At 45.0% G+C, this 24,029-nt stretch overlaps 1 protein-coding gene across 1 annotated transcript in view; it reads left to right on the top strand.

The window, feature by feature from the left end:
* The window catches only part of LOC126293487 (carbonic anhydrase), a 150,063-nt gene that overhangs the window by 75,919 nt on the left and 50,115 nt on the right, over window positions 1–24,029 (top strand). Inside the window, exons 2-3 of the mRNA XM_049986740.1 lie at window positions 2,583–2,637; window positions 13,545–13,586. Of these exons, the coding sequence (XP_049842697.1) occupies window positions 2,583–2,637; window positions 13,545–13,586 (97 nt within the window). The remainder of the gene's footprint in view (window positions 1–2,582; window positions 2,638–13,544; window positions 13,587–24,029) is intronic.

Here is a 24,029-nt window from a genome sequence, read left to right as displayed (position 1 = left end):
CCCTATTCACAAAAAGCGTTCAGTTTAGGGCTATCACGAACATGTTGCAATGTTTAATGTGGATTTTCACTGCCCCAAATCCTTTAGTTATGTGTGTTAACCTTGCCACTGAAGTGAAAAGTCGACTCGTCAGAAAAGACGATGTTCATCCTCATGAATATGGTTTAAAATATGCACACAGAAGGTCTTGCGAGCAAACTTATCAGTGTCTTTTATAGCTTGTACGATCGTCAATCTGTATAGTTTCTGTTGTGTACATAGTTCCGCGTAGTCAGCGCGTACACAACTTTCCCACTAGAGCGCTCCCCACTAAGCACAACAGCGCAGGTGCAGTGCTCGTCCGTCTCCGCACTACGAGATGGCGCTGCCTTAGAGACGGACCAAATTCTGCTTCCGCCGATCCGCGTATTAATATGTAATGCAGCCAATGAGATTGCTGCTAACGTAGAACCTTTTCTCCTCACGGATCACTCTCGCGCAGTGATACCTGAACGCGCGAGGTATTATAACGAGTGTACAGACCTCCGATGAGTCAGTCTGCATTTGTCTGCATTTGTCTGTACCAGTCTCTACCAGTCTGCATTAGTCTGTACCAGTCTATAGTCAAGTTTCAGTCTGCACCTAAGAAGATTATCGTATTCCTGTACATAGCCATGAAGATAAATGTATAGACACTTTGTCAAGTATCAGATATATATGAGAATAAGATTAACATACCGAGACCAAAGGAACTGCAGGTTGCCAATTGTAAATAGCATCCAGAATCAAGTTACGTAATGTTTATGCTTATTATTTTAATAAATGTGTGTGAAAATTAATCAAGTTCTGTTTAAAGTTGGTCACCATCAATCTGCTACTCTAAGTGTGCAAGTGGCATTTCTATCGTCTGACCTAACGGAAGAAGATAAACACGCCGCGATAAGACCACGAGACGTATTGCTGACACTCGCCTACTTCGTTAGAGCGACAAGCCAAATAATCTGATGGTGTGTGCACCGAATGTTTTGCAGTACGCACACCACAGTTTCAAATGCAAACGATTTCTCCACACACGCCAAATAGTCTTACGTGGAATTTGCATTTCACGAGATGCACGCCGAGTCGTTTTCGTAGGGCTATTGACAAAGCGTTGTCTTACTCACTCAACGATTTCGTCAGATATGGACTACCTGATGATTTCCCAAGCCTTACCGAGCAACCCCCTGTTTCTACAAAACATCTATGCCACGCATAAATTGTAGGCCTACAAGGAGGATCTTTTTCGTACCTGGTAGGTAAATTACGCTGAACTGTTGTCGCCGACTTCGATTCTTCAAACCAAAACACACAGCTAGCACTCTCCGGTCCAGTGAAGGCAGCCATCTTTAACGCAACTGCCGCTAGCGCTCCTAACAGTGCGATTCGGCACTAGCGAACTACGCGAGACAAAACGTATATTTCCCCACAAATAGACACTACGCTCACCTCTGTAGGTACTATGAATTAATCTATATAAATTTTCTAAGTTGTAAAGTCCTTTTTGAAACAACCAGTACTTGAGGTAGAAGCACCATGAATAGAACGTAAATGACGTGGACAGCTAAAGCCCACATCATCCACCTACCGAGAGCAACTGCACTAAACAGCATGCCGAAACACCAAAATGCCACCAGCTTCCCCCAGAACGTCTAAACACACTAATGCAGGACCCAGACGAAAGAGTGTAGCTTTGTCTTTCAGAACATATCGGCACAAATAAAATTTAGCAGCCTCTCTGCACTCTCATTGGCAGACGCCAGTCATAGCTCCTGAACTGCTGTAGATATGACCTATGAAGCAGCGTAAAAATCTCCTGGCGGGCGGTCAAGCTGAGGAGGCACGTAATATTACAAACAAGTGACTTGTGCCGGGCGCACATGTTCAGAAAAAAATTTCAAATGTGTGTGAATTCCTAAGGAACAAAACTGCTGAGGTCATCGGTCCCTAGACTTACACACTACTTAAACTAACTTAAGCTAAGAACGCCACACACACACACACACACACACCCATGCCCGAGGGAGGAATCGAACCTCTGGCGGGAGGAGCCGCGCAATCCGTAACATGGAGCCTCAAACCGCGCGGCCAGTTAGGGCTGCTCGCATGCTGAGAATATGTGAAACTACGAAACTAGGCGGAGGGTGCGGCACTGAGATGTTTAAAAAGGCAACTGTTAATTTACATCATGAAGTGCGGTCACATGGACCTTAGGAGCTTACAATGGGACTTGTGACCTCGATATCCAAATAAACTGAAAGAACATACAGGCTCGGTCACAGTTTGACTTATCTCGACAAGTGACTGGTTTTGGCCTGACACCTGTAATCAGATCTTAAAACTTCGCTATGTATCCTATGCGTCCTAACGCTTTTTTAAGATCTGATGACAGCTGCAAAGCCGAAACTGTTCAACTCTTCAGATAAATCAAAATTTTACCAAGACCGTGAATTCTGCTGTGTATGCAAACACTTTATTGCTTACGCTTACATCGCTTTCAAAATTGACATCCCGGAATGGATGTTTTTAAATCCGTAAATAATGTAACTTGCTTTTGTTTGTTTCAGATGAGTATGGACACCACAGCAGTATGCCTCATAGCTTGTCTTCTCTTTGCACGAGGTAAGAACGTAAGACATACTTACAATTAAATGAGACATATTTTAGATACATCACAACATAGTTGCTGGCCATTGTGGCCGAGGGGTTCTAGGCACTTCAGTCCGGAACCGCGCTGCTGCTACGGTTGCAGGTTCGAATCCTGCCTCGAGCATGGATGTGTGTGATGTCCTTAGGTTACTTAGGTTTAAGTAGTTCCAAGTCTAGGTGACTGATGACCTCAGATATTAAGTCCCATAGTGCTTAGAGCCATTTGAACAACATAGTTTCTAATTTTAATTGAACCGTGATTTATTTTCAAAGAATATTCTTAAGAATTTATTTTATTTACTAGCGATTCATCAAGAACATTAACACATTTAATCACACTATGTAAGCATGGAAGTAGTTGCCACGGAGTAACTGATGAAATCATAACCAAATTCCTTTTAACAGATGGGAATTTTAATCACTTTAATAGCGCCTAAAAGCGTTTTTAAAGGAAACAGATTTAAAATTATAATCAGAAAGCACCCTCTAAATATCAAAGTTACAATTTATTCAGAGGCAGAAAGAAACAAGTTTTGACTGTATGAGCTTCCGGGCAGAGAACCTTGACGCTCCCTTTTGACACGGCCGTAGCTACGACCGCTCACAACAGCCTCTGAAACACTACACTCGTGCAAATCTGCAACACACCAGATTACTTTAAACTAAGAGTTTTAACAGTTTACACAAGCACAAAAACTATGCACCCCCTGTAGGAGGGATGAAAATGGTACAAAACACTAGCAATTGAAATATTAACCTTGCCACCGAAGGTGCAAATTCATTTTAACTTCTAAGAAAAGTCTTACGGTGAAAGAGTGGCAACTTTATATACTAAAATGATCATTTAAATAAAATCCCATGAAATGCAATCTTATATAAAATTCTACAAGGTTGGCCAAAGAATAGTTACAGTAAGATGCTGTACACTGCACAGACATCGCCTCTCAAGATCATAGGCAATAATATCAAAGTTTCTAAAGATCAAAACATATTTCAGGTATTAGCCCGTTACACTCCAAGCAATAAATTCGTTAACACACCAAATCCGACAATCATGACGGAGGCAGCTACTAACTTACGGTAGATCGATACGGAGATTACCGAACAACGCTGACCGCAGGTGGTTCTAACCAGCCCCTGCTCCACAAAGGAAAAACGGACCACACAATTTATTTTAAAAAAAAAAAAAAAAAAAAAAAAAAACAACCTTCCCGCGGGTGGGCAAACAGAAGAATGGTGGTACTACCCCAAAGCAAAACGGCTTGTGACCTCAGCAAGAAAATAAGTAGAATTTAACAAGAGCAAATCAAACAACAATTCACCAATCACTTAGTTTCTAATAAACTGCGATTCGTCGAGAGGACCTGGCGCAGCACCCCCAAATCGCTCTCCCGAACCGTCCGCTGCCAGCCGCTTCAACGGACGCAGGAAGGCGCGCCGATCTCCCGTCTCACGGCGTCGCAGCTCGCACCGGCCAGACTGATGTCGTGGGTTGACTCCTGTTGCTCTCGTGTCGGCCGCGAAGCCACTACCCCTCGCTATACGCCGCTGCCCACTGCACTCACGTGGGGACCTCACATGCGCCGACTCTCAAGGCGGACAAGTCAACTTGTTCTCAGTGCGCGACCGACCAACCGATAGATCCAACCGCCAATGACCGTTGCCTGAGCAAACTCGAGCAGACTGGCGGCCTGACGCGCAGACTCAGATGCAGGAACTAAGCCCAGACCGGGCGACCACTCGCTGAGTTCTCTTACTGGCGGTGTGGAAAGACTCTCATTTTGCCGGCCTTAAAGGTTGATTCGACGACAGACATACTAGCACTCCGAACGGCAGACAGACACTAACTGCCTAACAAAAGCGGACGAAACACAGACTGGCAACCTCGGGACGAGAGACTGACCCAGACTGACCGACTGGCGAGCTCATAGCGCCCTCTTAAAAGAACGTGAACAGGCAACCTTTTTCCTTTCCCACCAGAGAGAGACACCAAAGCTGCGATTGCCACCGCCAGAAACGGAGGGCGACTGCTTCACACTAGGCTCTGCGGCGCGCTCTTCAAAACAGCAGTTTTTACCGCGGCTCATTAATAAACATCGCTTGTTGTCGTAAGAACATAAGCAGCAACGATAACGCCAAAAAAATATCGTCATCATTATTGTTACTGTTGTACAAGTCTGACGTTTGGTGTGATGAAGCGCCACCCGCTAATCTTCATCTCTGCATAGTTACGAGAAGCGTTCAGCAAACAATGCAACACAATTCCTTCTGAAGGCAGGTCGGTTTTATACAGGATTCTAATGTACCATATTATTCCCCACTCTTTTGGCTACAAAATCCTATTTTTAAACATTTTCCATTCAATGCGACGGTCTTACGCCACCTTACTCGGAGAGTTTGTATCCTCACGTGGTACCACTCTACTGGTCGGCGTAAGAGCCAATGCCTTGCTTCAGTAACCTTCCCCCCCCCCCCCCCCATCTACACTGAAGAGCCAAAGAAACTGGTACGCCTACCTAATATAGTGCAGAGACCCTGCGAGCACGTTAAGATGCAACAACACGACATGGCATGGACTCGACTAGTGTCTGAAATAGTGCTGGAGGGAATTAACACCATGAACCCTGCAAGGCTGTCCATAAATCCGTAGGAGTACGATGGGTGAAGATCCCTTCTGAACAGCAGGTGATCCCAGATATGCTCAATAATGTTCATGTCTCAGAAGCTTGGTGGCGACAGGAAGTGTCTAAACTCAGAAGAGTGTTCCTGGAGCCCCTCTCTAGCAATTCTGCATCTGTGGTGTGTCGCATTGTCCTGCTGGAATTGCCCAAATCCGTCGGAATGCCCAATGGACACGAATGGATGCAGGTGATCAGACAGGATGTTACGTACGTGTCACCTGTCAGAGTCGTATCTAGACGTATCAGGGGTTCCATATCACTCCAATTTCACAGGCCCGACGCTATTACTGAGCCTCCATCAGCTTGAACAGTCCCTTGCTGACATGAAGGGTCCATGGATTCATGAGGTTGTCTCCATAACCATACACGTCCATCCGCTCGACACAATTTGAAACGAGACTCGTCCGACCAGGCAACATGTTTGCAGTCATCAACAGCCCAATGTCGGTGTTGACTGGCCCAGCTGAGGCGTACAGCTTTGTGTCGTCCAGTCATAAAGGGTAGACGAGTGGGCCTTCAGCTCCGAAAGGCCATATCAATGATGTTTCGTTGATAGGTTCGCACGCTGACACTTGTTGATAGCCCAGCATTGAAACCTGCAGCAATGTACGTAAGGGTTGCACTTCTGACACTTTGAACGATTTTCTTCAGTCGTCGTTGGTCCCATTCTTGCAGCGATGTCGGAGATTTGATGTTTTACCGGATTCCTGATATTCACGGTACACTGGAGAAATAGTGGTACGGGAAGATCTCCACTTCATCGCTACCTCGGCGATGCTGTGTCCAATCGCTCGTGCGCCGACTATAAGACCACGTTCAAACTCACTTAAATCTGCCACTGTAGCAGCAGTAACCAATCTAACAACTGCGCCAGACACTTGGAGTGTTCTATAGGTGTTGCGGATCGCAGCGCCGTGTTCTGCCTGTTTACATATCTCTGTATTTGAGTATGCTTGCCTATACCAGTTTCTTCGGCGCTTCAGTGTAGTTATTGGTTCTCGTATGCACGCTTCACTGGACCAGTCAGATGGAAGTCGGAAGGTGCAAGATTCGGGCTGTAGGGTGGATGAGGAAGAACAGTGCTGTGAAGTTTTGTGAGCTTCTCTCGGGTGCACATACTTGTATGTTGCCACGGTGGAGGAGACGTTCACTTGCATTTTTGTGACGACGAACAATCTGAAGTCGTTTGCTCAATTTCTTGAGTATAGACCAGTACTCTTCGGAGTTGATCGTTGCAGCATGAGGGAAGACGTGCCGGCAGCTGTGGCCGAGCGGTTCTAGGCGCTTCAGTCCGGAACCGCGCTGCTGCTGCGGTCGCAGGTTCGAGTCCTGCCTCGGGCATGTATGTGTGTGATGCCCTTAGGTTAGTTAGGTTTAAGTAGTTCTAAGTTCTAGGGGTCTGATGACCTTATATGTTAAGTCCCATAGTGCTTGGAGCCATTTGAACCATTTTTTGAGGGAAGACGACAAACAGAATAACCCCTTAAGAGTGCCAAAAGACCGTCACCATGACTTTACCAGCTGAGGGTGAGGCTTTGAAATTTTTCTTCGGTGGGTTGGTGCGCAACGCCATGGATTGTCGTTCGGTTTCCAGTTTGAAGTGACATATCGAAGTTTCATCACCTGTGCCGATGCTCGACAAAAAATTGTTACAATCAGTCTCGTAACGTGCAAGCAATTCCGCACCGATAGCGCTTCGTTGCTCTTTATGGTCTTGCATTAGGCGGTGAGGAACTCAGTCAAAATGGTCCAAATGGCTCTAAGCACTATGGGAAATATCTGAAGTCATCAGTCCCCTAGACTTAGACCCACTTAAACCTAACTAACCCAAGGACATCACACACATCCATGCCCGAGGTAGGATTCGAACTTGCGACCGTAGCAGTAGCGGGGTTCCGGACTGAAGCGCCTAGAACCGCTGGACCACAGCGGCCGGCCAGGAACCCAGTGGGCACACCCATTTGAGTACCCCGTCTGGGGGACGAGTGTGTCAGCACTACCAACCGAGACGTCCAGAAGAGCAGCAAGGTGTTCGGTGATCCATGGACCACCTCGAATGAGGGTGTCCGCATGAGCCAACATTATAGGAGTGAGCTGTGTGCGGCCGGCCGGCACACGGGAGATCGAACAGGTTTGCGCGACGCCCAACGACTCACCGTGATTTTGTTCACTGTCATGTCCCTGCAGACATTCTGCAATTGCCTGTGAATACCAGCGATGATCCGGTTTACTGCCGAAAAAAACTGCTTGCTAGGTCTCTACTTGGAACGCACCTGTCCGCACCTCGTGGTCTAGTGGCTGGCGTTGCTGCCTCTGGATCACGCGGTCCCGGGTTCGATTTCCTGCCTAGTTGGGGATTTTTCTCTGCCCAGGGAGTGGGTGTCTGTGTTGTCCTCATCATTTCATGATCATTACCATTCGTGACCATGGCTAGATTTGACGGTACAAAATTTGGCTGTGTAAAAATTGGGGACTTTGTACAGGCGATTATCATCGCATAATTGAGCGCCCCACAGACCAAACATCATCATCATCCTTGGAACGCACGTCAGTTCTAGACACCATTTTGAAGGCTAAGTACGCGCCACACCTATCGGAACTTCATGAAACTATGGGCGCTGAAGCTGGAATATTCCCCCATGTCCCACGGGAAATTCCGCATTTTTTTACCGAAACTGCCCGAAAAAAATATGTTGCATTACTTACTGAACGCCCCTCCTACTTCAGCCAATATCCATTTGAACCTGCTTATGTACACATGTCCTGCTCTCCCTCTGCAGTTTTTAACCCCAACACTTCCGTCGTAAACATTCTTTGATGCCTCATAACATATCGCATCAACCAATCCCTCCTTTTAGTTGTGCGATAAATTTCTTTTTCCCTTTGTTTGATTCAGTACCTCTTAATTGCTTATTGTGCCTACCCATCTAATCTTCAGTAGTCTTCTGTAGCGCCACATTTCAAAATCTTCTACTCACGTCAACCTTTTATTTTGGTGCATGGGTACACTCCACACAAACACTTTCAGAAAAGATAATTAACACTTTATTTCATACACTCTTCAATGTTAAGAAGTTTCCCCTTTTCAGAAATGATTTTGTTGCTGTTGCATTTTCTTGCCATTGCAGTTTTTATCTCCTTCACTTCGGCCATCGTCATTTATTTTGCTCCCAAAATAGCGAAAATTATCTACTACGTCTACAGTCTCATTTCCTTATCTAATCATTCAGAAACGTCTGACGTAATTTCCCTACGTTCCATTACCTTCGATGCACACTTGTTGATGTTCATCTTATGATCTCTTTGCAAAACTTTCTCCATGATGTCTATATGAATATTCTGCAAATCACATTTAAGTGCCTGTCATCAGGATAACTGCAATTACTGTTACAGGCGCGTTTCTGCGCTTATTGGATGTTGATGTGTGGTTTATGTCTGCCATGTCGATGACGTCCTGAGCGAATGCAGATGTGTGGTATCGCCAGGTTCAATATTTCCCTTTCGCATACTGAAGTTCTCAAAAAAGTTTGTGTGTCAAGAACAAGCTTTCGCCAGAAATGGGACAACAAGCTGGTCGTGTGGTACTATAATTTCGTTAGTGTAGTAGTACACAACAAGAAAAGCCCCCCCCCCCTCCCCATAAAAATAAATCACTCGATTCTTGATGCGCATACCACGTCTCCCAGACACAAATAGTTGAATCAAGGGGACACGGCCTTGAGCGAATTTCCAATGGTTGACTGTACTAATGATGGCACACATTTTTCAAAACCTATTTGTTCGAAACAAATCAAATATGAAACGTGCATAGATTGTCGTGTTTTCTTCAAAGAATACTACTTATTGGAGAGTAGTATTGTTATCACAGCAAAAACTTATAGAAAAGCCCGTGATCTAAAGGAGTTTATGGAATGTTGTCGCACCCTCTATGTTCTCAGCACCGACCACACAGGAACTATTATGGCTGTCGTTGTTGACATCTCTGGATCAGTATCCGCCAAGAGCGATTCCAACGTTTTGTAGAGTCCACGCCTGGATGTGTTGCTCTAGTTTCGAGGAGCGACTCGCTATTAACATAACAACCAGTGCCTTCCAAAGACTTTTGACTACTCTATGTAGTTCCCAAGACTTTTGACCAATCTGTGTAGTTTAGGTTCTTAAGGGGACCACACCCTGCCTATCTAAACCATGTTAATTTAGGCAAGTATTTGACCCATTTCTGAAAAAAAAACTATTTGATGCAGGGCCTTAATATTTTTCCTGTATGTTACATGATGCTAATAGAGTAAACTGTACTAAAATCTGATTTATCCATTTTATAGTTTTTAAGAAATACTTTTTAAATTTATTAACAAAATACACTCCTGGAAATGGAAAAAAGAACACATTGACACCGGTGTGTCAGACCCACCATACTTGCTCCGGACACTGCGAGAGGGCTGTACAAGCAATGATCACACGCACGGCACAGCGGACACACCAGGAACCGCGGTGTTGGCCGTCGAATGGCGCTAGCTGCGCAGCATTTGTGCACCGCCGCCGTCAGTGTCAGCCAGTTTGCCGTGGCATACGGAGCTCCATCGCAGTCTTTAACACTGGTAGCATGCCGCGACAGCGTGGACGTGAACCGTATGTGCAGTTGACGGACTTTGAGCGAGGGCGTATAGTGGGCATGCGGGAGGCCGGGTGGACGTACCGCCGAATTGCTCAACACGTGGGGCGTGAGGTCTCCACAGTACATCGATGTTGTCGCCAGTGGTCGGCGGAAGGTGCACGTGCCCGTCGACCTGGGACCGGACCGCAGCGACGCACGGATGCACGCCAAGACCGTAGGATCCTACGCAGTGCCGTAGGGGACCGCACCACCACTTCCCAGCAGATTAGGGACACTTTTGCTCCTGGGGTATCGGCGAGGACCATTCGCAACCGTCTGCATGAAGCTGGGCTACGGTCCCGCACACCGTTAGGCCGTCTTCCGCTCACGCCCCAACATCGTGCAGCCCGCCTCCAGTGGTGTCGCGACAGGCGTGAATGGAGGGACGAATGGAGACGTGTCGTCTTCAGCGATGAGAGTCGCTTATGCCTTGGTGCCAATGATGGTCGTATGCGTGTTTGGCGCCGTGCAGGTGAGCGCCACAATCAGGAATGCATACGACCGAGGCACACAGGGCCAACACCCGGCATCATGGTATAGCGAGCGATCTCCTACACTGGCCGTACACCTCTGGTGATCGTCGAGGGGACACTGAATAGTGCACGGTACATCCAAACCGTCATCGAACCCATCGTTCTACCATTCCTAGACCGGCAGGGGAACTTGCTGTTCCAACAGGACAATGCACGTCCGCATGTATCCCGTGCCACCCAACGTGCTCTAGAAGGTGTAAGTCAACTACCCTGGCCAGCAAGATCTCGGGATTTGTCCCCCATTGAGCATGTTTGGGACTGGATGAAGCGTCGTCTCACGCGGTCTGCACGTCCAGCACGAACGCTGGTCCAACTGAGGCGCCAGGTGGAAATGGCATGGCAAGCCGTTCCACAGGTCTACATCCAGCATCTCTACGATCGTCTCCATGGGAGAATAGCAGCCTGCATTGCTGCGAAAGGTGGATATACACTGTACTAGTGCCGACATTGTGCATGCTCTGTTGCCTGTGTCTATGTGCCTGTGGTTCTGTCAGTGTGATCATGTGATGTATCTGACTTCAGGAATGTGTCAATAAAGTTTTCCCTTCCTGGGACAATGAATTCACGGTGTTCTTATTTCAATTTCCAGGAGTGTATATTAAGTATTTCTGCAGAAAATAATTTTTTGTGAACTTCGTAATGGGGGAATATTAATGAATGTAGTACCAGAGGTGGCTTTTTATATTGTGCAGAGTCTCCGAAAATTTCATTCATTTATCTATGAGATTCTGATGTAATGGGACATATGTACTGAAAATTTTTGTTTGCGGGAAATTGACTTTAAAGAACAAACATTTGAAATTTGTTACTTATAGTTAATTAAAACTGTCCTGCTGCATATGATGGCCCTTCTTTGGCCTCTAGCAGATCTTCCAGCTTCTTTTTAACCTTCCTGGATGTTTGTCTTGCTTTCTTGGCCACATTAGATGCGGACCTGTCTGCATCGGCTATCCTCATTTTATCGCAATGTTGCAGCCCAGTGATCATATTTTCACCAGGAGTAGTGCCCAGCTTTTTCAGTACCCAACACTTTCCAATATCACCACAATTGAATGTAATAACAGCATCATGAACTCCTAGGTTCATTCTATGCATGCCTACAAGTACAGTTTTAGGAAGGCGCTTTCAAATTCTGTTGAAACATACATTTGGGTTCTGTGTCTGCCCATGCAGACATTTCCATAGAAAGTCAGGATGAGCCAAATCTCTGAAAATAGGTTTAATTGCTGTAATAACAGCAGCAGGAAGAGAGTGCTGCTGAGAATAAGATTCTCCAGTTGCCTGAGCCCTATTGTATTTGCATCACGAATTTTCTCCTGATGGACACAATCCATGACATGGCTTATAAGTAGACGACTTGTGGAAGAATATGGCCCAAGCATCTCTCTTCATTACCTCCAGATTTTATTTATTTCTCCTAATTGCCTGCCCATGGTATACCTGCAAGGTTTCTATTTCAGTTTTAGTTAACCGATCCTGCCTGTCCAGTCAACAATATTCCATCTTCTAATTCTTTTTCCTCTCATATCAATACTTAGTTTTCTCAGACTTGTTCCCAAAAGTTTTTGAACATCGCCTACACATTCTATTTTACTAATAATGGCATCTCCATATGGCTTAGAGTTCACCACATTGTTGTATGCCTTACTATCACCATCGCCCAAATATTTGGTGTACCATACGGCTCTTGTTTCTACGGAGCGATGAAATATTTGTTGTACTCTATGAACTTCCATACCACCACTTGTTCATCTAATATTATCCACGCAGTTGTGATCTTTATGCTCATTGACTTTACATCATTTGCAATATTTGGACGTTATCACCACATCTAACACTTTACCGGTGTCTACACTCGTGACAGTCACTACTCCATTCAGAGAAGTATGTCCTCTTTTCTGCCAACTTCCATCAAGTGCAACTGCAATATCCGAACATCCGTCATCTTCTTCCACTGCTTCCCTAGCAGGCAGTTTCATGCTTTCCTCACTAGCCTCACATACAGCTTTCTCTAACATTGCAGTCAGTTTTTCAAATTTATTTGGCGGTTGATGTAAGTTCAACACTCAACAAAATGTTCTCCCTGCAGCCATGCCCTTGCCAATGGATCGTAAGGCATAAGCTAATCTAGTATTGATTTCATGAGGGCCACTTGCATCTGGTTTTGAAGAACTCATAAATGAAATCACAGCTGAGCATTTAGTGCAAATTAATTCGAAAGCAATTGCTAGGCCTTTTCTCCCACTGACACTCTCACAAATTTTCACACTCTGTAACTCACCACACTGTCTACATTGTACAAATTTAGAAATTACATCTGATAATATTCTCAAATTTATAATAATGTTACTGCATCCCTTGTCACTTACAGTAAATTCGTCGTAACTCTCTTGAAATGGTGAGAACTTCTTTGATGATGCACTTGTGGAAGAATTACAATTAGAAACATCGTTGCCTCTTGTACAGAAAGCTTTCTAAACTTGTTTCTTCTAAATTGTCGTTTCTTGAAAATGCATTTACGTTTCGTCATCAAAACACACGTAAACAAGCACTGCTAACGTAAGTATAACAACTACTCGCAATCACACTTGAGCAAAACTAACCACGTGTTTGAAAGCTTGTTGTTTACAAGCAGCATAAACAAAAGAATACCGACCGTTGCATTCCAAGGATAGCCAACACACCCGGGAGTAAGGAAAAAATCCCTGACGTGCAATGTAGGTGATATAAAGATCTAAAATATATAGAGAAAAGTGAGTGACCGAAAAGTGGGCGTGGCACATAAACACACGTGGTAGGAAAAAGCTGCTTAAACGCTCGAAAAAAACTTTTTCAGAAAAATCCTTTTCAGGGCACTTAAATAAAACCTCAATCTATCGAAATATGATGAAAACCGAAAATAGATTTTTTTTTTCGATCTGAACCACGGTGTGGTCCCCTTAATAAACGTAAATCACCTGCATGAAAAACATGAGGTCACAATTTTTATATTCATTCTGTTTTTTGTTGCAGTGTCTAGTCATGGGAACCATCTCTTCGGATACACAAAAGAAGGTAAGAAAAACGTTTTTATACGTGGTTGTTGTAAAGTCCGTGAAACCTATTAAGAAAATGGCGTGGAAAATGGCTAATCATAATAAAACAAACGATACAGTATGTGCAGGATAAACTCTTACAGTGGTTCTTTCTATTTAACGCGTTGCTGGCAGGTTAGTTTGGAAAAGAGCCAAAACGGGTGCCACGTGCAGTAGTTGCTGAAAATGGCAGAAAAGCAGGCAGAGAAAGCATAGTGTGCGCTAGGACTCGACCGTTGTCAATCGGTAGTGAGTGTGCAGAGAGCATTCCGTGGCAGATTTCACAGGACGCCACGATATTGCAACAGCATAGTGAAGTGGTACTAGAAATTCGAACAGGATGGTTGTTAGTGAGATGCGAATCATTCGGGCCAACTGCGTGTAACCGTACAGACTGTAGACAGTCTGAGGTAGTTGTAGCGGCTATCGCTGAGACAACCAGTTTTCGGTTGTATCGGTTTTTCTCTACGCCAGTTTAACCTGATTGTTAAAGCCGCTCTTAATAACTGGCTTATGAAATAACCGATTTTCAGTTTGTTATTCCGATTTCCTGTAATAAATGTGGAAATCGATTAAAAAATTGAAAACTTTTGGCTGTTTCAGTTCCAAGATACATACAATCAAAATATTGCATTAATTAGGCGGATAAAAGGAAACGTAGTCCGTCGACCATTCGCTGTTTTCTCGAAAAATAAGTGAAATGCAATGCAAAAAAAAAATCACCAGTATTCTCTTATCGAGACTATCTTTTCGAAATTCTGCTCGAAAATCATGTTGTAATCAAGAATCATAACATTTGGGCATTACGTTAGTCAGTGCTAGGGGGTGAAAACAAGTTGAAGGAACTCAAGGTAATTTTTCGTGGTAACTTTTCCGTTTTAAAGGGTTACAAGCAGATAAAGATACATTATGTTGACAGAGGCTGCGTGTGGGCTGCTTTCTATTTTTATTCTATATTCTGAATGAGTTGTTAAGTTTTTAATTTATTACTGTTATCATAACTTCCTTTATCCCTTATTATATCACAGAAATGGCAGACATATCTCTAACCTTTTAAAGCAAATGCAGCAGAGTACTTCATTGCTACGTCACTTCGTAAAATTGTTTCTAGATTATCATTGGTGCCATTCCACAGTACGACGAATGTCCAGCGACGATAGCGAGGACCTACCGTACAGATCGGGTAGTGGCCGATCCTGCCAGCTGCACGTACAGTCGTGGACAAAACGAGCGACACCCCACGCCTTTTCGTTATGCTGATCCGCTCAGCTTTAAAGTCTGCTACACAGCATAACAGGCAAGGCGACAAAGTGCCACCAACATACACTCCTGGAAATGGAAAAAAGAACACATTGACACCGGTGTGTCAGACCTACCATACTTGCTCCGGACACTGCGAGAGGGCTGTACAAGAAATGATCACACGCACGGCACAGCGGACACACCAGGAACCGCGGTGTTGGCCATCGAATGGCGCTAGCTGCGCAGCATTTGTGCACCGCCGCCGTCAGTGTCAGCCAGTTTGACGTGGCATACGGAGCTCCATCGCAGTCTTTAACACTGGTAGCATGCCGCGACAGCGTGGACGTGAACCGTATGTGCAGTTGACGGACTTTGAGCGAGGGCGTATAGTGGGCATGCGGGAGGCCGGGTGGACGTACCGCCGAATTGCTCAACACGTGGGGCGTGAGGTCTCCACAGTACATCGATGTTGTCGCCAGTGGTCGGCGGAAGGTGCACGTGCCCGTCGACCTGGGACCGGACCGCAGCGACGCACGGATGCACGTCAAGACCGTAGGATCCTACGCAGTGCCGTAGGGGACCGCACCGCCACTTCCCAGCAAATTAGGGACACTGTTGCTCCTGGGGTATCGGCGAGGACCATTCGCAACCGTCTCCATGAAGCTGGGCTACGGTCCCGCACATCGTTAGGCCGTCTTCCGCTCACGCCCCAACATCGTGCAGCCCGCCTCCAGTGGTGTCGCGACAGGCGTGAATGGAGGGGCGAATGGAGACGTGTCGTCTTCAGCGACGAGAGTCGCTTATGCCTTGGTGCCAATGATGGTCGTATGCGTGTTTGGCGCCGTGCAGGTGAGCGCCACAATCAGGAATGCATACGACCGAGGCACACAGGGCCAACACCCGGCATCATGGTATAGCGAGCGATCTCCTACACTGGCCGTACACCGCTGGTGATCGTCGAGGGGACACTGAATAGTGCACGGTACATCCAAACCGTCACCGAACCCATCGTTCTACCATTCCTAGACCGGCAAGGGAACTTGCTGTTCCAACAGGACAATGCACGTCCGCATGTATCCCGTGCCACCCAACGTGCTCTAGAAGGTGTAAGTCAACTACCCTGGCCAGCACGATCTCCGGATCTGTCCCCCATTGAGCATGTTTGGGACTGGATGAAGCGTCGTCTCACGCGGTCTGCACGTCCAGCACGAACGCTGGTCCAACTGAGGCGCCAGGTGGAAATGGCATGGCAAGCCGTTCCTCATGACTACATCCAGCATCTCTACGATCGTCTCCACGGGAGAATAGCAGCCTGCATTGCTGCGAAAGGTGGATATACACTGTACTAGTGCCGACATTGTGCATGCTCTGTTGCCTGTGTCTATGTGCCTGTGGTTCTGTCAGTGTGATCATGTGATGTATCTGACCCCAGGAATGTGTCAATAAAGTTTCCCCTTCATGGGACAATGAATTCACGGTGTTCTTATTTCAATTTCCAGGAGTGTACTATGCAAGTTCGCTCAGCTAATGTGCTGACGAAACTGGCGCTTCAAAGATGCCACAGCATCGTCTGCCACCACTTCGACGGAAACGAAATACCTCAAGTATGAGTCGGTTATGGATAGTACGTAAGCTCAGATTGCGAGTCTAACATCATGAATGAAGACAAGGGGAAATGAATTAGGCGTATTTCCTCTTCCGTAACATCATATATATTTTAGTTATTCTTTCTTAAATGAACTGCGCAGAAAATCATTCGCCAGAAGTGAATAATTTTTTAGTAACACCAGATGATATTAACAGCTTGCCGACGCGGGTTAGCCGTGCGCTCCACGGCGCCATATCGCGGACCGCGCGGCTGCTTGCGTCATCAGTGTGTATTAGGTTAGGTAGGTTGAACTAGGTCTAGATCTAGGGGACTGATGACCTAAACAGTTTGGTGGCATTGTTCTTAGAGCCATTTTTTGACCTTTCGCATAAATTTTCTTTACGTAAACGGCCGTATCTTTAGATTGCGTTGACATAGCTCAATTTTTTGCACCACCAAGGGACCGTATACCGCAGGAAGTGTCATACATTTCCGCTTATTATTTCCACCCGTACTCGAGGTAAACGGGTTTTAAGGGCTGAGTAGACAGATAGACGGTCAAGAACGTGAGACTAGCACGGTACGTTGCTAACTGCTGAATGAGCGCAAGTGTGGGTACATATATACTATGGAAGAGTGTTGTGATTGGATGTGAGGATGAGGAGGAAGGGTACTAGGAGTTCATTTTATTGGCGTTTGCATTGCGTCTTGTTATTGGCGGAAATAGGCGTTTGCCATTGGCGTTTCCTTTACTGCCTGCCATTGGTGGAAATCGCCGCTAAGTCTCCTATTCGCCGATTTCCACCAATGGCAGGCAGTAAAGGAAACGCCAATGGAAAACGTCTATTTCCGCCAGTAACAAGACGCAATGCAAACGCCAATAAAATGAGCTCCTAGTACCCTTCCTCCTCATCCTCACATCCAATCACAACACTCTTCCATAGTATATATGTACCCACACTTGCGCTCATTCAGCAGTTAGCAACACACCCTGAGGAAGGCGTCTTGCAACAGACGCCGAAACGTTGGAATTTTATAAATGACAATGCGGTCTCTAACCCAGAAGAATTTTATTGACATTGACAACGGCCGCGGAAGCCTACAGTTACATTTAGTAGGGTACCATTTTTACCGATTTACGTGACGAAATCCTAACAACGAAAATAGCTACCACAGTTACTGAAGATGAGGGCCGCATAATAGTTTCCCCTACTCTTTATTAGAAATGTTCCAATGCAGTCGATACATCAGCATAGAAATCGTAGTTACGCTTTCGATCCAAATCACGATTACAGGAATGCAAATAAAATCCATTTGCCTACACACCTGGTAATTCACATCCCACTATTAATGCCACCGCGTTTTAGATGTGCGAGCATTCACATTGCTAGCTACCTTAAGGAACACTTCTGCTAATGAACGTTTTCTGGCTGTGGCACGTCTAATGGAGAATTCGAAACATTGTAGGATACGTTTGGCAGCTATGTCGCCGTTTATTTCCTGGGGTGGTGCAGAATTATCCTACTAAATTTATTCGCTAATAACAGTTTTTTGTTATTTCGATAAACATCCCGAACGACTGTCACATAAGCGGTGACATAAAGGTACACAATTCATGTTTTTGAGTCCAGAGAGCTCTATGCAACGAAAACTGCAGATCATTTTGCCATTTTCACTGCGAAAAGGGCTGGCTTATTCATGTCTGGGGTAATAATAGAGGGCTGTTTGCCTGGGTTGTCTGCTAGTGTAGTGAAAGGTGTTTTCTACTGTAAGGTAGGTCTGGTTTGTTTTCGGTTCTAACATCGATGAAGGCAGATAGACTATAAATAAAGGAATTTTAAGAAATTGTCGCTCCCCCAATACGTTTTATTGCTACCTTTATTCTGTATCGGCGCCCTGTGGATGTCGATATGAAACTCTTGTAGAATTTCATACTTGTTACTGCCTACTTTTTCAGCTTCTGTCGAAAACTGAATTGACTTAAGTATGGCACTGAATGATTTTTAACTCAATTTCGTTATGAATCTTCACGCATTGCTAAATTTGCACACTTTCATGGTAGGTCAGCAACGGTAATCGAGTATGACTGGTCTGAACGTTGAAACAGATCGTTTCGCGGCCGAATGCGCATAATATTTTGCTAATTCGTAACGATCTGGGGCACTTTGTCTTACTAAAACAGTTATGTTATCTCGATAAGCTGAAATTCATTTTTATTAGTACAGTTCATACTAGTTAGCGTTTCTTCTTTCATTTTTGTCTTATATTTAGGTGTTGTGCTTAACACAAAAATTAGCATTAATATAGTCTTATATAGTCATGATTGAAAACAGTCTGACAAATTTCGGATTATTTTTCAATTTCACGCCTTTGCATAGTATGTTGGTGGCACTTCGTCGCCTTGCCGGTTATGCTGTGTAGCAGACTTTAAAGCTGTGCGGATCAGCATAACGAAAAGGCGAGGGGTCTCGCTCGTTTTGCCCATTATTTTCTTATTATTAAGCGCCATCTATCACAAAGCTATAAAAGCGGTCCAACTAAAACATTCATATTTCTTTGCCTACTACATGAATATATAATTAAAAATGTGGTTCCTGTTTTAAAAAACGCAGTTAATACCCGTTTGAACTATGGCAGCGCCATCTAGCGGGCCAACCATAGCGCCATCTGGTTTGCCCCTTCAAGCTAGACGAGTTTCGTTCTTTGTAGTTTTTTCGTTTGACGCTTATGTCGTGAGATATTTGGCCCGGTCACGATCAGTGGACCACTCTGTATACATCATAGACGTTTGAGACTCGGAAAAGTCTCTGGAACCGTATAGTGTAATTTGATTAAAGCATCTATGCCTGGGTTTCAGGCAGGATTTCCCGTTTTATTCGATGCTAAGGTGCCATTCCAACAGCTGAAGACTCTGTAAACACCCCACCCTTCCTAATACCAGCTGTTTTCCACAATAAGCGAAGTCTTTTATGGAAAAATTTGAGTGGAGCGAAGATTACTATAAACTTTCTAGTCTACTTACCTTGTCGTGTAGAGTCTGATTCCTGAAGCTGAAATTCTCACATTTTAGGTCCTCATGGTTGAATTGCTCCAAATAAATTTGAAGACTGTTGATGCTGAATTTTTTTTTTAGTTTCGTTAACAAATGTTGTCATCATACAGTCTTTGAATTTTCACATTAACTAAGGCGAAAATAAAAAATACGTCAGATCACACCAGAGTCATGCTTAGTAGTACTTCACTCTACGCTAATAACCACATTCCAAAGGGTTTACAATTTTTCTTGACAAATTTCTCTTAATTTCGATTGCTATTTAGTAAAGGAATGCAGAAACAAACATAGTAAACAGTACTAGACTGTGTAATTAGTAATAGAAATTTAAGTGTGCCAAATAATTTGTAATTTCAAATATTTCTAAAAAAAATTTAATTGTACATTCAGAGCTAGTACTTATAGATTGTAACATAAAAAATACTTTCATTTCATAAATTTTAGCTTGACATATAACATATTTACTATCAAAAACAGTCTCGTTGCACTCCCACTTAAGGTCACAAGTAGCCCATCGCGACCATCCGACGGCCGTGTCATCCTCAGCTGTGTATGCGAATAGGAGGGGCGTGTGGTCAGCACACCGCTCTCCCGGTCGTTATGATGGTTTTCTGTAACCGGAACCGCTACTATCCGGTCGAGTAGCTCCTCAATTGGCATCACGAAGCTGAGTGCACCCCGAAAAATGGCAACAGCGCATGGCGGTCTGGATGGTCACCCATCCAAACGCCGGCCACGCTAGACAGCGCTTAACTTCGGTGATCTGACGGGAACCGGTGTATCCACTGTGGCAAGGCCGTTGCCAGAAAACAGTGTTGATCACAAATTATTTATTCTGGTGATCGGTTTCGACCAACAGAAGGAGGTTCTTATTCATTGGTCTGAAGACTACCACAGTTGTGGTCCAAACCGGTCACCAGAATAAATAATTTGTGATCAAGACTTTTTTTTGATAGTAAATATTTGTAACAATATTGATCACTGTTCACTCACACAATGTATTCATAAGTAATTAATGTAACATATTATCTATAAAATTATATGAAAGTTTTCAGAAAAGCAGCTGACATAATACTGACCTGTGCAAAATTCGAATGAATACCGTTGAGGAACAGTAATGCTAGAGAAGGATATCTCGTTACAAGCGTCTGCTATGTTGTTCGAGTTTAGTGGTAATACCAAGTTGGCTGAGGCGTGGACGAGAATTTGGATTGAGGAAGGAGGCGTAGTAGCGTACTCTGTGGAGTTATGCAAAGCCACTGTGCCGGGATGGCGTAGTAGGCAATGCACCTGCCTAGTGAGCTTGAGACCTGGGCTTAAATCCTGGCCTCGGTGCAAATTTGCATTTCCAGAATGAGATTTTCACTCTGCAGCGGAGTGTGCGCTGATACGTAACTTCCTGGCAGATGTAGTGGTTAATACAAAGAAAAAGAGAAGAGAAGAAAAGGTTGAAAATTGTGGGAAGAAATTATGAATAAAAAGGGGGTTTTAAAATCGTTAACGAACGTGAAAAAGGGAAAGAATGAAATGCAAATCGGACTTCGTATTACAGAAAAGTTATCGGACTTCGTTATTCGGAAAAGCTATTGCTGGGGTGGTTCTTGTGGCGTTTCTGAGCAAAAGTCAAACCAATTTCTACTACAAACATTATTTGAAAGAGAACAGAGAATAACAAAATGTGATTAAATGGCGTAGATAAGAGTTCATCCTTTACCATGTTAACATGTCTTCATCCTCCGAAATTCATACACACTTCCACAATACGTCTGCACATTAATAAGTTTTTTCGTCTTAATTCGACCAAGACTAGCCAATAAGTAAGTTAAGCTTCCGCTCTCAAGAAACAAGAGCGGGTAGAAAACAAAAAGAGTTACAATTTTAGTAGCTTCATTTTCTTATATATTTTCTCTGCCGTCGAGCGCTCATACAACTGTGACGGTATAATTTGTATCTGAGGGAACGAGCGTAGCGCGGCGAAATTCAAAGTCCCGCTACACAGATTAAAATTGTCTGTCGGACCGAGACTCGAACTCGGGACCTTTGCCTATCGCGGGCAAGTGATCTACCAACTGAGCTGCACAAGCACGACTCACGCCCCGTCCTCACAGCTTTACTTCTGCCAGTACCTCGTGTCCTATCTTCCGGACTTTACAGAAGCTTTCCTGCGAACCTGCAGAACTAGCACTCCTGAAAGATATTGCGGAGACATGGCTTAGCCACAGCCTGGGGGAGGTTTCCAGAATGAGATTTTCACCCTGCAGCGGAGTGTGCGCTGATATGAAACTTCCTGGCAGATTAAAACTGTGTGCCGGACGGAGACTCGAACTCGGGACCTCTGCCTTTCGCGGGCAAGTGCTCTACCAACTGAGCTGCGCAAGCACGACTTACGCTCCGTCCTCACAGCTTTACTTCTGCCAGTACCTCGTCTCCTAACGTACAGAAACTCTCCTGCAAAACTTGCAGAACTAGCACTCCTGAAAGAAAAGACACTGCGGAAACATGGCTGAGCCGCAGCCTAGGGGATGTTTCATATCAGAGCAAACTCCGCTGCAGAGTGAAAATCTCAATCCAGCTGACATAGAACTGACCTGCCCAAAATTCGAAAAATAATACTAGTATCGACAACTACTGTTGAGGAACAGTAATGCTAGAGAAGGATATCCCGTTACAAGCGTCTGCTATGTTGTTCGAATTTAGTTGTAATACCAAGTTGGCTGAGGCGTGAACGAGAATTTGGATTGAGGAAGGAGGCGTAGTAGCGTACTCTGTGGAGTTATGCAAAGCCACTGTGGCAGGATGGCGTAGTAGGCAACGCACCTGCCTAGTGAGCTAGAGACCTGGGCTTAAATCCTGGCCTCGATGCAAATTTTCATTTCCAGAATGAGATTTTCACTCTGCAGCGGAGTGTGCGCTGATATGAAACTTCCTGGTAGATTAAAACTGTGTGCCCGACCGAGACTCGAACTCGGGACCTCTGACTTTCGCGGGCAAGTGCTCTACCAATTGAGCTGCGCAAGCACGACTTACGCTCCGTCCTCACAGCTTTACTTCTGTCAGTACCTCGTCTCCTAAATTACAGAAGCTCTCCTGCAAAACTTGCAGAACTAGCACTCCTGAAAGAAAAGACACTGCGGAAACATGGCTGAGCCGCAGCCTAGGGGATGTTTCATATCAGCGCACACTCCGCTGCAGAGTGAAAATCTCGATCCAGCTGACATAGAACTGACCTGCCCAAAATTCGAAAAATAATACTAGTATCGACAACTACTGTTGAGGAACAGTAATGCTAGAGAAGGATATCCCGTTACAAGCGTCTGCTATGTTGTTCGAATTTAGTTGTAATACCATGTTGGCTGAGGCGTGAACGAGAATTTGGATTGAGGAAGGAGGCGTAGTAGCGTACTCTGTGGAGTTATGCAAAGCCACTGTGGCAGGATGGCGTAGTAGGCAACGCACCTGCCTAGTGAGCTAGAGACCTGGGCTTAAATCCTGGCCTCGATGCAAATTTTCATTTCCAGAATGAGATTTTCACTCTGCAGCGGAGTGTGCGCTGATATGAAACTTCCTGGTAGATTAAAACTGTGTGCCCGACCGAGACTCGAACTCGGGACCTCTGACTTTCGCGGGCAAGTGCTCTACCAATTGAGCTGCGCAAGCACGACTTACGCTCCGTCCTCACAGCTTTACTTCTGTCAGTACCTCGTCTCCTAAATTACAGAAGCTCTCCTGCAAAACTTGCAGAACTAGCACTCCTGAAAGAAAAGACACTGCGGAAACATGGCTGAGCCGCAGCCTAGGGGATGTTTCATATCAGCGCACACTCCGCTGCAGAGTGAAAATCTCGATCCAGCTGACATAGAACTGACCTGCCCAAAATTCGAAAAATAATACTAGTATCGACAACTACTGTTGAGGAACAGTAATGCTAGAGAAGGATATCCCGTTACAAGCGTCTGCTATGTTGTTCGAATTTAGTTGTAATACCAAGTTGGCTGAGGCGTGAACGAGAATTTGGATTGAGGAAGGAGGCGTAGTAGCGTACTCTGTGGAGTTATGCAAAGCCACTGTGGCAGGATGGCGTAGTAGGCAACGCACCTGCCTAGTGAGCTAGAGACAAATCCTGGCCTCGATGCAAATTTTCATTTCCAGAATGAGATTTTCACTCTGCAGCGGAGTGTGCGCTGATATGAAACTTCCTGGTAGATTAAAACTGTGTGCCCGACCGAGACTCGAACTCGGGACCTCTGACTTTCGCGGGCAAGTGCTCTACCAATTGAGCTGCGCAAGCACGACTTACGCTCCGTCCTCACAGCTTTACTTCTGTCAGTACCTCGTCTCCTAAATTACAGAAGCTCTCCTGCAAAACTTGCAGAACTAGCACTCCTGAAAGAAAAGACACTGCGGAAACATGGCTGAGCCGCAGCCTAGGGGATGTTTCATATCAGCGCACACTCCGCTGCAGAGTGAAAATCTCGATCCAGCTGACATAGAACTGACCTGCCCAAAATTCGAAAAATAATACTAGTATCGACAACTACTGT

The sequence above is a fragment of the Schistocerca gregaria genome, chromosome 10, assembly GCF_023897955.1.
Source record: "Schistocerca gregaria isolate iqSchGreg1 chromosome 10, iqSchGreg1.2, whole genome shotgun sequence".
Classification (NCBI taxonomy): domain Eukaryota; kingdom Metazoa; phylum Arthropoda; class Insecta; order Orthoptera; family Acrididae; genus Schistocerca; species Schistocerca gregaria.
This window is presented reverse-complemented; position numbering and strand designations above follow the sequence as displayed.